Genomic DNA, 14,736 nt, shown 5'->3' with positions numbered 1-14,736 from the left:
ATAAGCAATGCTGTTTAGTACATTAAAAGCCTTCAGACTTTTCAATTAGAAGCAATATCATATAGAGTAAAAGCTATTTGAGGAATATAAAGTTGTTTGTTTACTATTAAGCACAAAGCTATACAATGGACGATCTATGCTCTGCCAGCCACAGGTAACGAAGCCTGGTCTTCAACACTACACATCCTCAATTTACTACTGAACCTCCAAGAAAAAAAATGGGAACAGGAAAATTAACCTCAATCAATTTGTTTTGAATATTTGTAACAAATCCTCAATATTATCTACCATTTTGGATTTTGAGATTTTCTAAGTTTGGTATTATTCATAATGCTACAAATCTTTCTTATGATGCAGGTTGAATTTCACAGATGAAGTTTTACTATTTTCTACTGATCAGATTTTTTGTCAGTTAAGAAAAAGAGTATTTAATGGTTTGAAAGGCAAAAGAATTTCAGAACTGTAAAATATAGTTTTAAAAACAATTTCTAAATGCTTTTTGTGTTAGTTAAAAGTAACTATAGTGTACAAAACCAATCTGCACTGATATTATAAAATAACAATTACTACTTTAGATAGAAGGATTATTTTATTTTAAGGGGAGCTTTTTAACATTTCTCTAGAAAAACAGAGTCTGTGTAACACATCAGTATGAAGATGTTAACAAACTATTCTAGAATAAATATTTTAAAGTTTAATTTATTAAAAATATTTTAAATGTGTTAACTAAAGCAAAATGCCCATCAGCCTTTGATTTCATAAGTGATCAATGTTTTAATCAATATGTTTACACTAATAAATATTATCCTAAAGGTAACCTTAAGTTATTTCAAAAATTGCTACACTAGAAACTATAGCCTAGCTTGTAAGAAACACATCAAAGTCAATAATTTCACTTTGAATCTAAATTTCAAAATATCATTCCAGCAATTGTATATATATATAATACTGATCTAAAAGCACTATTTACAGTAACATACATGAAAGGTAAAGACAATTTTACTGTGCTTTATAATGACTCATGAATTATTGAAAAGTTTTACTGAATAGATGTTATAGAAACAGTCAGAACTGACTTCAGTACATGAACCATGACTATTTCTCCAAATAACTACATTACATATCATGGTAAAACTATCATTTTCTGAGTTTTTTTGAGTAATAAAACCAAACTGATCAAATCCTTGAGAAAATACTAATCTTCCTACAGGAATACCAAACATTCACAAACATAGGAATTCTGGAACCTTTGTTATCCACGCCCTTACATTCTGCTTGCACTACACAGAAGCTTTATTGAAACTTATATTTTACTATTTATGTCCTTATACCTAAAGTAACCATTACCATTACTTTTAATTTTACCATACGTGTGTTGGTCTTCTCAATACTCAGATAATATTAATTAAGTCTTTATATTCTAAGCAAACAATATCACTGTCTTTGAGTTTTTCTATACAGAACAGTTTCTTTTGGAAGCACATACAGGATAGTTATTTAAAACCCAACTACCCACCCATCCAGAAATTTCTATGCAGTTAACTAACCTTCAAACATAGTAGCTTTTTCGTGATGATATCCAATACCATTAATGACTTAGATTCAAAAAAGAAATATCTATACAATTTTAATATCTACTATCTACAACCGTAATATAAAACAAAACTTAAGGAATATTCAATAATTTCTTATGTTTTTCTTTACTTTCAGATTCCTTTATAGATTTATCAGAACTACTTTGAATAGCAAGGTCAGCAAGAGAATGTGACTGTGACGATGAAGACGACAAAAGCATGGATGATTTTGTCGGTAAAGAAGTGTCTGACGTAAACCACGTGGTTGACTTAGAGGAAGGAGAGAGCATACAAGAAGAGAAAGGACGAGCAGAGGCTCCTGGAGATTTTAAAGGCATCGATGAAAAGTTCAGACCATATTTTTTGAGCAATTCAATATCATTGGCGGGTGTTGGAGAGAAAAGAGGGAAGGGGTGGCGTCATTACACCCTTCGAACGTGCGTGGAGAACTCTGTGAATCCTTTAACTGGTTGGAATGCTGTGGAGTACTACAACTGTCAAACCTCTTAACTGTTACAGGATTTATTTGTTGCCTCACAGGACAAGTTGTTGGACGGTTTAGTCTCTCTTTCATCAGAGCATCAGAGAGATCCTGAGAGTTGGCAGTGGACTTATCAGAAACCACTAATGACATTGTGGATCCTGAAGCTAATTTGTGGGAATTTGGTTGTTCAACTTTTATCAGAAGTAAGAGACTGTAGCTGAATAATAGAAGTACTTTTACTTTTTACTTTATCTAATAATGGCTGACTTTTGGAAGACTGGTGCGTCGTTGCCAAACTTAACTGATTTTTACGTTTAGACCTGGGTGGAGGAATTGGTCTGTTATCGTGGGAAAGATCATCCTGGCTAGAAAGAAAATCAATATAAAATTTCTCCATACTACAGGATGCTTGAACCTACAGGAACAGAGTAATGGAAACAAAAAAAAAAAGTTAAATCACACAAAGTAATTACTTTATTCTTTGTATTTAAATAAAACACAAACAAAATGTTTTCAAGGCACATTTAACCAACATAACAGCAACACCATGTACTTTATGACATTTGTTAGTTTACAATATTTAAGTAATAACCATATTTCGAAAAAAACAATCCAGTGATAAAACTTTACCGAACACCATACTGTCTCAAGCAAACCAAAAGAAAGATTACCAGGTCAACAGAGGTGGAGTCGCTTGTTACTGAGGAAGCTGCAATACTCTCCAGAGATCCATGGGTTTGTCGACTGAAGATCAGATCTTGAAGGTCCCCATGAGGTCCAAGTTTATTCTTTGAAGACTTGGAGAAGGACTAGTGTCGTTGTCAGACATAGAATTTTCTGTTCCTTCCATGTATTCATTAACATCTAACAGTTTCGCTCTGCTGTAATCTACCAAAAATATTTTATATATGAGCTACTTAGCAGCAGCTTTGGAAAAAAACAAACAAACTTGAAACAAATTAGGTATACCGACATAATTTCATCATGTTGTAAGAATTTAAATAATACAATTATTTATAAATAAATATATCCTTATAGCAATTTCAGCTTAAGGGAAAAACAATTTTGCAATTAAGTATATTAATTTAAAAAATAAATAATTATATATACATTGCATTAAGAAAATATTCTACTATTTTTATTACTGATTCTGAGTAAACCATCAAAAATGATGATATAGCACCAATTCTTACGAGTTCAATTTGCAAAGGTGACCAAGGGTGATACAATGCATATTTTTTTCTTGAACCTACATTCAGCTGGGAGTCCCAAACATAAATTAAAAATATTCAAACAAACAACAACAGAAAATACTCTTCTAACTTCTTTAATTAAACATTCTGGTCAGTGAAATTGTTAAAATTAAACTTACCAACTGAAAGTTAACGTTTACCTACTCTGATATGTATTTTTCATAATACCTCCACATACAAATGCTATCTTCCTTACACATCTGCCTATGAGATTTGCATACCATTAGCTTTGCAAATTTACAAATCTTACACAGACTTCCTTCAGAAAGTACCCAGAAAGAAGCTCACTGAATGTGATAGCCAATGGCAGAGGATTTATTGTGGCACACCTGTGAAAGACCTCATTTTGTCTCAACGAGGGTATAATTTTTGCCTGGGATGTAAGGGGATAGAGACAAAAGACTGCCTAGTGTCACAAGGAATGAGCACGTGACTGTCCAAGCACATGCACAGACAGGCTCTGGATATGGGAGGAAGGCATGCTAGTTGGTTGATTTAGTGTTTTGTGGCACAAAGCAGCTAGGCTATCTGCACCAAACATCCGGTATAAAGTTATACGTAAATTCAGTAAAATTCATAAAAGGAAATTAAGGTAAAACAAAACAAAGTTAAAAAAACCCAACATAAATAGCATAAAACCAATGTTTACACCTAGTCTACAAAGAGAAAAGTTTTTCAAGAGAAAAACTGCAGTAATTCAAGTTGTAAAGGACTTTCTGTAGCATAACTTTAATTATCATAACTCGCCAGGAAGACAGGTAAGTACAAAAACCACCGTCAGTCACCTGAAGTTGGCCTTTCCAGTCCTGGTTCCAAGTTATTTGACGTTATGGCCATTTTCAAAAAGGAAAGTAAAAAGAGGTTTTAAAAGACATGTAGCTAAATTATAATAATAACTTACCAGGATGACTAATGGGTAGTTCAAACAGCAGTGTTAGTCACCCAAAGTTGGCCTTTCCGGTTTTTGTTTTGAGTTACTTAATGGTATGGCCAGTTTCTAATTTCAAATCGAACTAGTTGAACTGTGATCTTTAAAAAGGAACCACATTAAAAAGGTGTAATGTATAAATTAAAAAACTTAAATGGCATTAGAAAGATTAATGACCTTTAAAAAACAAACATTACCAAGGTGGACAGTATCACAATCACCAATAAAACTGTCTAACGGTATGAACAAACCTTGGGACAGAACATGTTTAAAATGGTGCCGTTGTTGAGAGTTGTAATGACAACAAGAAAGTAAAATGTGTCATATTGTGATCTGAGTGTTACACAAACTACACACAGATGCATCAGTTCCAGATAAATGAAAATGATGAGTTAAAAAACTGTGACCAATGCGTGGTCTAGTCAGAACAACTTCCTCTTTCTGATCCTTATCGAAGCAAGACAGCCAAAGTCCAATATAGGGTTTTATTTGGAAAAGCTTGTTTTTGCAATGTTCACTCCAAGTCGACTGCCAGCTGGCATGAAGCTGAGCCTTGAATACAGAACCATGGTACATGTATGGGACAGGCACAGCAGTGATAGTGCCATAGCAGATAGACTTAGCTGCAGTGTCAGTGAGCTTGTTCCTGCAAACACCAATGTGGCCCGGTATCCAGAAAAACTGGATAGAGGTAGATGTTAAAGAGAAATGGGCCAGTTTTTTGAATATCGACAAGAACAGAGTGTGAACCAATGTGAAGCTATTCCAGGGCCAGTAGAGAACTAAGCGAGTCAGTATAAATAGTGCAGTTTGATAACTGCTTAGCTTCTACGTGATCCACGGCAAGAAAAATGGCATACAGTTCAGCAGTGAACACAGAAGCTGTAGAAGGGATTCTGTGTGCAACTACTGAACCACAACAAACCATGGCAGAGCCCAAATAGTTACCTGATTTCGAACCATCAGTATAAATAGAAATGGAAGGATGGTTCGAAAAATGTTCAGCAAAAAGTAGACAGTATTTCCAATTGGAACTGTCTGCTTTTCTCAGATGATTTAAAGACAGGTCACATTTGGGGCAGTAAGAAGCCATGGTGGGATGGGCTGACCAGTGGATAGAGTAATGTTATCCAAGGACAGACCCAATTCATCTCACTGTGCCTGGATACGAAGGCCAAAAGGAGCAATGGCAGACCATCTGTTCTGAAAAAGTATGGCCCACAGATGCAGGAAAGCAACCCCAGGTGGAATGCTTTAGTAAGGAACGAAGTTTCAAAGCATATAGTAAAGACAATTGCAAACAACAGAGGTGCAAAGAAGGTTCATGAGACTCTACGTATAAGATCTGAACTGGGGGAAGTGTGGGAAGCCCCAGTGCAGAGCTGAAATACTTGATGATGAATAGAGTCCAGCATCTTTAAGGCTGATGGTCTGGCTGAGCCAAACACCAGTGATCAATAGTCAAGTTTTGATCGAATAAGAGCATGATATATCTTTAGCACAGAATGTCAATCCACTTCCCAAATGGTGGAAGAGAGGACACAGAGAATATTCAGTGCTCTTGTACATTTGATTCAGTAGCTGCTTGATGTATGGTATAAAGGTCAGCTTATGGTCAAAGATAAGCCCCAAGAACTTTGTCTAAGAGACCACAGGCAGCACAACTTCACCAATACAAAGTTCAGGATCAGGATGAATACCCCATTGGTAGCAAAAGTGCATGCAGAGAGAAGTTAAAGCCATTTGCTGTGGTCCACTTCAGTAAATGATTGAGGGCATACTGTAGCTGTTGCTCAATATACAGTTGCAACAGAAAGTGTTTGTACCCTCGTGGTTTTGCTCATAACTTAAAACGTATCATGATTAGGCTAATAAAAGTATGATATATTATAAATATTATACTAACACACATTTACATAAATTTTTATGTAAATTAAACAACAAATATTTATAATACACTATACTTTCAAAATCCTATTTGTGATACTTTTTAAGTTATGAGGAAAAAACTACTCATGACACAGGGGTACTAACACTTTCTGTTGTAACTGTATCATGTTCAACGACTGACAGGAGAGGTGAAAGTTGTCGACATAGAGCCTGTTTGCAACAGTGAGTTGTTCACTGATGGCATTAATTTTCATAATGAAAAGTGTGATACTCAGAACACAGCCCTGACGAACTCCAAGTTTCTGTAGAAAAAAACGGAAAAGTGTCAAATCCACACGAACTTAGAATCACCTGTCCATTTAAAAATTTTTAATAAAAATGGATAAATAGCCACGTAACCCATAAATATGGAGATCTCGCAAAATGCCATACCTTCATGTTCTATCATAAGCCTTAATGTCAAAGAATATTGATACAAGATGTTGTCTTCTCTGATTGACGTTTCAAGCCGAATCAGGTGGTCCATGGTGGAGCTGTCCTCGGAACCCACACTGGGTGGGCGAGGAGGTTGTTTGATTCAAGGAACCAAACAAGATGAACATTAACCATCCTCTCTAAGGTCTTACAGAGATATCTTCTCGAAGCAATTGGACAGTAGTTTGAAGGAATCTTGGGATCCTTCCCAGGCTCAGAGAAAGGTAGGACAATAGCCTGATGCCAGGCATCAGGAAAAATACTCTCCTGCCAGATCCAGTTAAAAACAATCAGAAGAATAGCAAGAGAAGCAGGATATAGATGGCACAGCATCTCATAGTGTACATCATCAGACTGATGAAGGGCCAGTTTGAGTTCCACTAATGTAAATGGGCAATTATAGTCATAGAGACAATCAGCTCGAACAGAAAGAGGCAATTGCTCTGCCTGAGTCTTGATGGCTAAGAAGGTGTAGGATGAAGTATAAGTGCTAGATATCTGGCAAAAGCTATCACCTAGAATACCAGCAATGCTACAGGTATCAAATACATCCTGGCCATCAGAGAGCAAGATTGAGAAGGGTACAGAATTATATTGCTCACTGACCTTTTGAATCTTGTCCCATATGACTTTGGAACTGGTGGTACAAGATATGCCGGTTGTGAACTAAATCCAAGATTCCTTCTGGCTTTGATGTCTTTCCTACCAAGCATGTGCATGGGCCTGCTGGAAAGCAATGCGGTTCGAGAGTGTGGGATACCTATGGAAAGTATCCCAGGCCCGTTTATGAGCCTTCCATGCTATGTGGCAGGCAGGATTCCAGAATGGACAAGGATATAGTGGAAAATGTGTTGAGAGTTTAGGAATACATTGAGCAGCTGCTTATTTAATACAGTCAGTTACTGCTGCCACACAGTTGTCTATTGATGGCTTACACACGATGGCAGGATCAAGTTCTGCAAGAGCAGTGAAAGAGGGCCAGTTTGCCTGATCTAGCTTCCATTGGGGCACGTGGATCAGGTGGCATCAATCACGTTTAGTCTCTCTCAAAATTATTGGAAAATCATCACTGCCTCGTGGATTATTGTCAACCCTCCACAAAAAACGGGAGAATAATGAAGGGGAGCAAATTGAGAGATCAACAGCAGTAGAGGACTGACTAGCTGCATGGAAATGAGTAGAAGAACCAGTATTGAAAAAAAGAAAGGTTGTGATCAGAGAGCATACACTCTATGGAGCAACCCCTCCTATCAATATCAGAACTTTCTCAGAGGGGATGATGTCCATTAAAGTCCCCCAGGATTAAAAAGGGAGACGACAACTGTTCAATGAGAGCATCAAGGTCTAATTGATCATATATCTCTCCAGCTGACAGGTAGAGAGAACAAACAGTGATGGTATGACCCAAGGAAACACAGATGGCTACAGCGTTCAAGGATGTGTCGAGTGGCAAAGACAGGGTGGGCACATGCTGATCAACCAACAGTGCCACCCCTCCATGCACTTGTCCATCACTCAGCCTGTCATTTCTGTACAAAGAAAACTGCCATAAGGTGACTGCATTGGCAGGTTTCAGAAATGTTTCCTGTAAGGAAAGATATACAGGATGGTAGGAAGCAATCAGTGTTTTGATGTCATCCAGATTAGAACATAAACCTCAACAATTCCATTGTATCAGGATGGCCATTTTTGTTTACATGTAGGCAAATTGGGTGGAGAACCCTTCTGTTTATGACCACATCTTTTTTTCTTACTATCCTTATTCGAGGGAGATCTATCAACCTCCATGGATACTGCCCTGGGTCAATTGGGTAGGTCTTAGCTGTTGGAAGGGGATTCCGGTGACTGAGGATGTGAACGAATGACTGTTTTGCATCTTGGAGTGGGAGAAGATGTATCCAAGGAAATGCCTGTACCCGGAAACAAAGGATATGGATCTTGGATTTGTTGGAATGTATGTAAGGGACAGAGATAGGTGTTGAAATTGATTCATCAACTTTTTTAACCATGGAGGTCAAAAGACTTTTCATTTGTTTGGAGAACAATTATTTTGGAGGCACAGAGAGATCTATCTGCACTCCTACTGTAGTTGTGGAACGAAGTGCAGCAGCATATGTCAGAGATGCAGTGGTAAACCGCAATTTTCAACCATCAGGATAAGTAATGTTATGAATCATTTTCAAACGCTCCACCTCTTTTTCTTTCAACCATTTAGGGCAAGAACGAAAGTAGGATGGGTGAGAGCCATTGGAATTGATGCAATGAGGGTCCATTTCACACTTGTAGGCATCATGGTCCTTGCCACTGCAATGAGCACACGTCAAGGACCCACGAAATGACATCTTCCAGTGACCGAACTGTTGACAATGGAAACATCGGAGAAGATTTGGAATGTATGGCCATACTCTGCAATTAAGATAGCCTGCCTTGATGGTGGCAGGTGGACAGGGTGATGTAAATGTTAAATTGAAGATATAGGCTGGAGTGGTGACATAAATGTGAGAATGAGGACATTGATCAATATCATAATTCCATCTTTGCGAGTGGAGATACGCCTCACTGCAGAAACTCCTTGGGTGGAGATACCACGAGAATCTCCAACTCTGGGATATTCTTCAAATCCTTCTCAACAATAACTCTTCATGATGAATTCAAAGTAGCATGAGGTGTAACCTCAACAGGTATATCCCCATTGCCTTTGAGTGCAAGAGGAGTTCACTGTGTTGAGATGTGGATGTTTCCACCAATATATCACCAGATTGAAGCTTCTCTACTGACTAGTCCCTCTAGTCCCTTCTGAATGAAAAAGGGAGACATTTGTCCTAAAGATTTGTCTGAAAGTGAATGCAATATAAGAAAATGAGGTACAACAGGTGGTACAGAATCTTCAAGACGTAGTCGTTTACCTATAGACTGTTTTTTCACTATTTTATTACGATTTTTAATTGGAGTACCCATAACAAAGAAAGGGAAATTTCGGTGCCCACTGACACCACCTACCATGGCACCCTAAGAGGTGAAGCACTATAATGTCAAACAAGGACATTGCAGCAATGTCAGGGTTTCGGTTTTGTGAGCACTATACCTAAACACTAGCATCAGATACAATGTCCACAACACCTGTTGAGAACATCCAACACTGGTACTTGGTTGACCCTAGCCCGAGTGGACAAGCCGACTGACCCAAGGGGGCCACCCCAAGGCTGCCTGTCTACAGGAATTCAAGGCCAAAGTGGTGTGTTAGTGTTGAACCCCTCAACCACCAGGATCTTCTCCTCCCCTTCATGGGTCACCATGCATGGCAACCATGTGGGTGGATGTGTAGATCCCAGAGAAGGTAAACTGAAAGAACAGAACCTTCTCTAGGCAGTCCCCTCACCATGTACAGGAATCCACACCGAGGGGGACGTGTTAGTTTTTGTTTGAGAGGTGACCTCTACTACACTGAGAACTTCATTACCCCTCACCACCTAGGCACTAGTTGGCAATGGGCAGTGACAACTAGCTTCTTTCCCTCTAGTCTTACATTGCTAAATTAAGGATGGATAGTGTAGATAGTCCTCGTGTAGCTTTCCATGAAATTTAACAAACAAACAAACAAGACTGTTGTTTGGAAAGGGTAAAATTCATTTATTTTCATAAAAATTTAGAACTTTCATTAAATTTCAGTTTGTATAACAATGATGAAAAAAACTGAACTGAAAATAAAATCAGGTATTGTATTTTATACAAGGAAAAAACAGCTTCTTTCATTCCAACTTGAATGGTTATATAAAGGTATGTTAATTGTCACAATACTTAAATACTTAAAACTCTTGAATGATTAAATAAGCATAATAATAATAAAATCAGAATCCACATGTTAACCATAAGTAACAGATGGGACAGCTAGTACCAAAAATAAACACTATGTGATGTTTTGCACTAACATTAATCTTTATAATTATGCAAAATTGTTACAATATATAAATAATATACCTAGATGTACTTGAATTTTGTTCCTTAACAAGTTCGTTAGCTGACCTCGTTGAAGAAAACCTGGTGTTCTTAGTATACTTTATCTGGAAAGAAATAAGAAAAAAAACAACAACTCTCAATTCTCAATATATTTAATTTTTTAAGCAGAAGCCAAAATAAATATTTTCTCTCTTGAAACACAGCTACAGAGAAAAAATATTTTATTTTTTGCTCATTAACAGTTTACAAACCACCAATGATAACTAAGCCTACATTTTTTTCCTTAATACCAGACACTGAAATCAATTTTATGAGGATTTTATCAAGGTTTTTCTATATATCTCAGTTCACAAATATTTTATTCAGCATTATAAAATATACATTAAAACTTGAAGTACTTGAACCAAATTTGGAAAAAACGTCTATGGAGATTGGAAAAAGAATTCTTATCTGTGATCCACAATTACAAAAAAACACACTTTTCAATGACAATTCTCACATCTCTCCAAAAATTAAAAAAAAAATTTTTCCTTAGAAACAAATTAAGAAAAATCTAAATAAATAAGGATAAGAAATATAAATGATTTAAAATCTAACTGTAAGAAACACATAAGCTTAACGTGAACCAATCATATGTGTCAGAAAATATTTAAAAAAAAATTGCTTGTATATTTTAATTCCTACAAGTCAGTACAAAAAAAAAAAAGCAGCTTTCTTTGTCTATATGCACAACTCCTTTTAGAAAGGAACATGCAGTTTATTAAATACTTTTTATATAAGGTCAACCATAGAATAAAATATGAGGTAAAAAATATATTATTTTGGAAGCCTAGTTGGTAAGATGTAAAATAAAACTTTCATTCAGTTTATGTCTGAAACAAATATTTTCGAAGTAAGAATTTTTCTTTTTGTTTTATGATCAGAATATCTTACTACAAACATCATATGGTTCATTAATTTACAGTTTACATGTAAACTAAATATTTATATTACTGTTGATTACATTCCAGTCTAACTACTGATGAGTGTCACCTCAAAACATTTATACCTTACTAGTTGCATGTACTGTGTGACGATTATGTGAAGTGTTGGGCTTGAAGGAGCACTTTTTGGTTGCATATCATCTTGGTTCTTTATTTTTAGACTGTCCTGTAAAGTTTTGTAAAAAAATTAGCTTTACCACAAGCAATACATATTTAAACATATCAAGTCATATTACCCAAGCACTTGTCAACAGTAATCCACAACCATCATAGAATCTCGACTAAATCATCATGCTCAGATCAAAACATTATCTACTTTATTTTAATAAAAGTTTTAATGTCCATACCAGGAATCTGGAGACACATTTTTATCTCTAAATTTTTCTTGTTGCAATAAGTGAGTACTTTTATATCGTGTTGTCTCAGTCAGACAACATATATCGGCTACCAATTTACTGCAAGCAAGCAAAAGTGAAGTTGAGGAAAGTTATTAATAATTTTACTCACAACATATACACATTATTCCTAAAAACCCATCATATCAACTGAATATCTAGTCATAAAACTAGTTGGAAAAATAGTTATTTAGAATACCTTGTGATGTTTTTCCTGAGTTCTCACTTTGAAATCCTTGTAGACTTGTTTGCTTCTATCCTTGAACTACCAAAAAACAATGTATTTTATTGATTTTAGTTATATAACCACAGAGGATAAAATGTTAAACTGTTAATAAAAACTGATCTGTACCATGATATCATGGTTCTGTTTCATGATCACATGAAACTGGTAGATACTGTATAAAGTACGGAACAGTGAAAAGAAAAAACCCATTAACTTACACAAAACTTTCCATATTTAAAAGGTTTTGTTTACTTCCAAGATGAAATGGCTTGCACGGCATAATTCAGTGTTTCGAACGCCATATTCAATAGCCTTAAAGATACAATGACAGTTAACTTTCTTGATAGTTCTCTCAATTTAAAAGTTTCCTTGTATAGTTATTTCAGGAATAAAAATGGAAGCTTACTGTGTTATCATCAATACAGTTAGTATTTCTAACTGGGGGAAAACACTTGTTTATTTTCAAGGTGAAAAGACAAGTTTTGAATAAACTTCAAAATATTACTGCTTTTCCTAATTTTTAAATATTTGTTTTTCAGGTCATTTTCTATTCCTTCTCCATCAGTAATATTTTGAAAAATCTGTTTTAGCCTTTTAAGTCAATTTTCAAAAAATCAGTAATCAATAGTCAATTACTTAATTATTGCATAATAAATTTTGGGTTGATTTTGATAAAAATATATAATTCGTATTTCCATTTTACATGACTGAAAGTTTGAAACATACAACATTATAAGTACTGTTTTAATAGTACACTGAATATTACCATTATTCTACGGTGTCTTATTACAAGCATCCAAATTGGCATCTCAGGAAGTAAATATGTATTGAGACACTTAGCAAATGGGGAATATTTTTAAATAAAAATTTTTCTCAATATTCAAAACAATTATATTCCTTACAGAAAGGAAAAGAGTAGCTGAAAGTAAAAACCAGGTTGGCTCACAAAGAGTATGAGATAAAATTAAAGAAAAGAATCCCAAGTTTAAGAAATTTAAATTCACTGGTATTACTGAAGATTTAGTTAGTTGGATGGTTGGCTTCTTGTTTCATGGTGCAAAGCAGCTAGGCTATCTGTGCCAAACATCCAGTGAAATGTTAAAAAATTACAGTAAAATTATTAAAATTCATAAATAGAAATTAAGGTAAAACAAAAAGTTTAATTTTTAAATTATAAACATAAATAACATTCAATCCAATTTTTACATCTAGTTTACAGCAGTAAGAGAGAAACTACAGTAATACTAGTTGTAAATGACTTTTTGTAGCATAATTGTAATTATCGTAACTCACCAGGATGACTAACGGGTAAGTTAAAATTTAGTGTTAATCACCTGAAGTTGGCCTTTCCAGTCCCAGTTTCGAGTTATTTGCCGTTATGGTCATTTTCAGAAAGTAAAGTAATACAAGTTTTAAAAGGCTTTCTGTAGCATAATTTTAATTATTATAACTCACCAGGATGACTAACGGGTAGTTCAAATATCAGCGTTAGTCACCTGAAGTTGGCCTTTCCAGTCCTGGTTTCAAGTTATTTGACAATATAGCTGTTTTCTAATTTCAAATTGAGCGAGATGTACTTCAATTTTTAAAAGGGAATCACATTAAAAAAAAGCCTAACTTATAAATTAAAAACTTAAATAGCATTAAAAAGATTAATGGCCTTTAAAAAACTAAACATTTGTAAGGTGGACAGTGTCACCATTGCCAATAACACTGTCTAATGTTACAGATAAACCTTGGGATAAAATGTTTAAAATGGTGCCATCATTGAGAGTCGCAATGATGGCAATGCAGTAGAATGTGGCTTATTGTGACCTGAGTGTTATACAGACAACACATTGGTGGATCAGTCCCAGATAAAAGAAAACAATGAGCCAAAAAACTGACCAATGTGTATTCTAGTGAGGACAACTTCCTCTTTCCAATCCTTACAGAAGAAAGCTGGCCAAAGTTTAATAGATGATTCTATATGAAAAAGCTTATTGTCACGTTCTCACTCCAACTCAACTGCCAACTGGCATGGAGCCGAGCCTTGAATACAGGACCACAGTACATGCATGGAATAGACACAACAGTATTAGTGCAAGAGCAGACAGACTTAGCTGTGGTGTTGGTGAGCCCGTTCCTGCAAATACCAATGTGGCCTGGTGTCCAGAAAAACTGGACAGAAATGGACGTTAAGGAGAAATGGACCAGTCAGATTTGAATATTGGTGAGAACAAGATGAGGACTAATGTGAAACAATTCCATGGCCAGTAGATAACTAAGCGAGTCAGTATAAATATTGTAATTTGAGTAGTGCTTAGCTTGTATGTGATCCAGGGCAAGAGAAATGGCACAGAGTTCAGCAGTGAACACAGAAACAGCAGAGGGGGATTCTATGTGCAACCACTGAACCATAACAAACCATGGCAGAACCCATACAGTCACCTGATTTCAAACCATCCATATAAATAGGAATGTACATTTGACTCGTAGCTGCTTGATGTGTGATATAAAAGTTAGTTTATGGACAAAGATAAGCTCCAAGAACTTTGTTTTAGAGACCACAGGTAGCACAACTTCACCGATA

The 14,736-nt window shown here is 35.7% G+C and overlaps 2 protein-coding genes across 2 annotated transcripts in view; both read right to left on the bottom strand.

Annotated features, from left to right (window-relative positions):
* Positions 1-2,245: 2,245 nt before the first annotated feature.
* LOC143228311 (uncharacterized) lies at positions 2,246-6,567 on the bottom strand. Its single transcript, XM_076459584.1, has 3 exons — positions 6,562-6,567; positions 2,730-2,867; positions 2,246-2,473 (listed from the first exon to the last, which is right to left on the bottom strand). Exons 1-3 carry the CDS (start codon positions 6,565-6,567, stop codon positions 2,246-2,248), a joined length of 372 nt encoding a protein of 123 aa, XP_076315699.1.
* Positions 6,568-10,586: 4,019 nt separating this feature from the next.
* The window catches only part of LOC143228883 (DENN domain-containing protein 1A-like), a 31,153-nt gene continuing 27,003 nt past the window's right edge, over positions 10,587-14,736 (bottom strand). The window contains exons 8-10 of the mRNA XM_076460306.1: positions 12,138-12,203; positions 11,609-11,709; positions 10,587-10,664 (exon numbers count right to left, since the gene is read on the bottom strand). Of these exons, the coding sequence (XP_076316421.1) occupies positions 10,661-10,664; positions 11,609-11,709; positions 12,138-12,203 (171 nt within the window). The 3' untranslated portion in view covers positions 10,587-10,660. The remainder of the gene's footprint in view (positions 10,665-11,608; positions 11,710-12,137; positions 12,204-14,736) is intronic.

Source organism: Tachypleus tridentatus, chromosome 10 (assembly GCF_004210375.1).
Source record: "Tachypleus tridentatus isolate NWPU-2018 chromosome 10, ASM421037v1, whole genome shotgun sequence".
In the NCBI taxonomy this organism is placed as follows: domain Eukaryota; kingdom Metazoa; phylum Arthropoda; class Merostomata; order Xiphosura; family Limulidae; genus Tachypleus; species Tachypleus tridentatus.
This window is presented reverse-complemented; position numbering and strand designations above follow the sequence as displayed.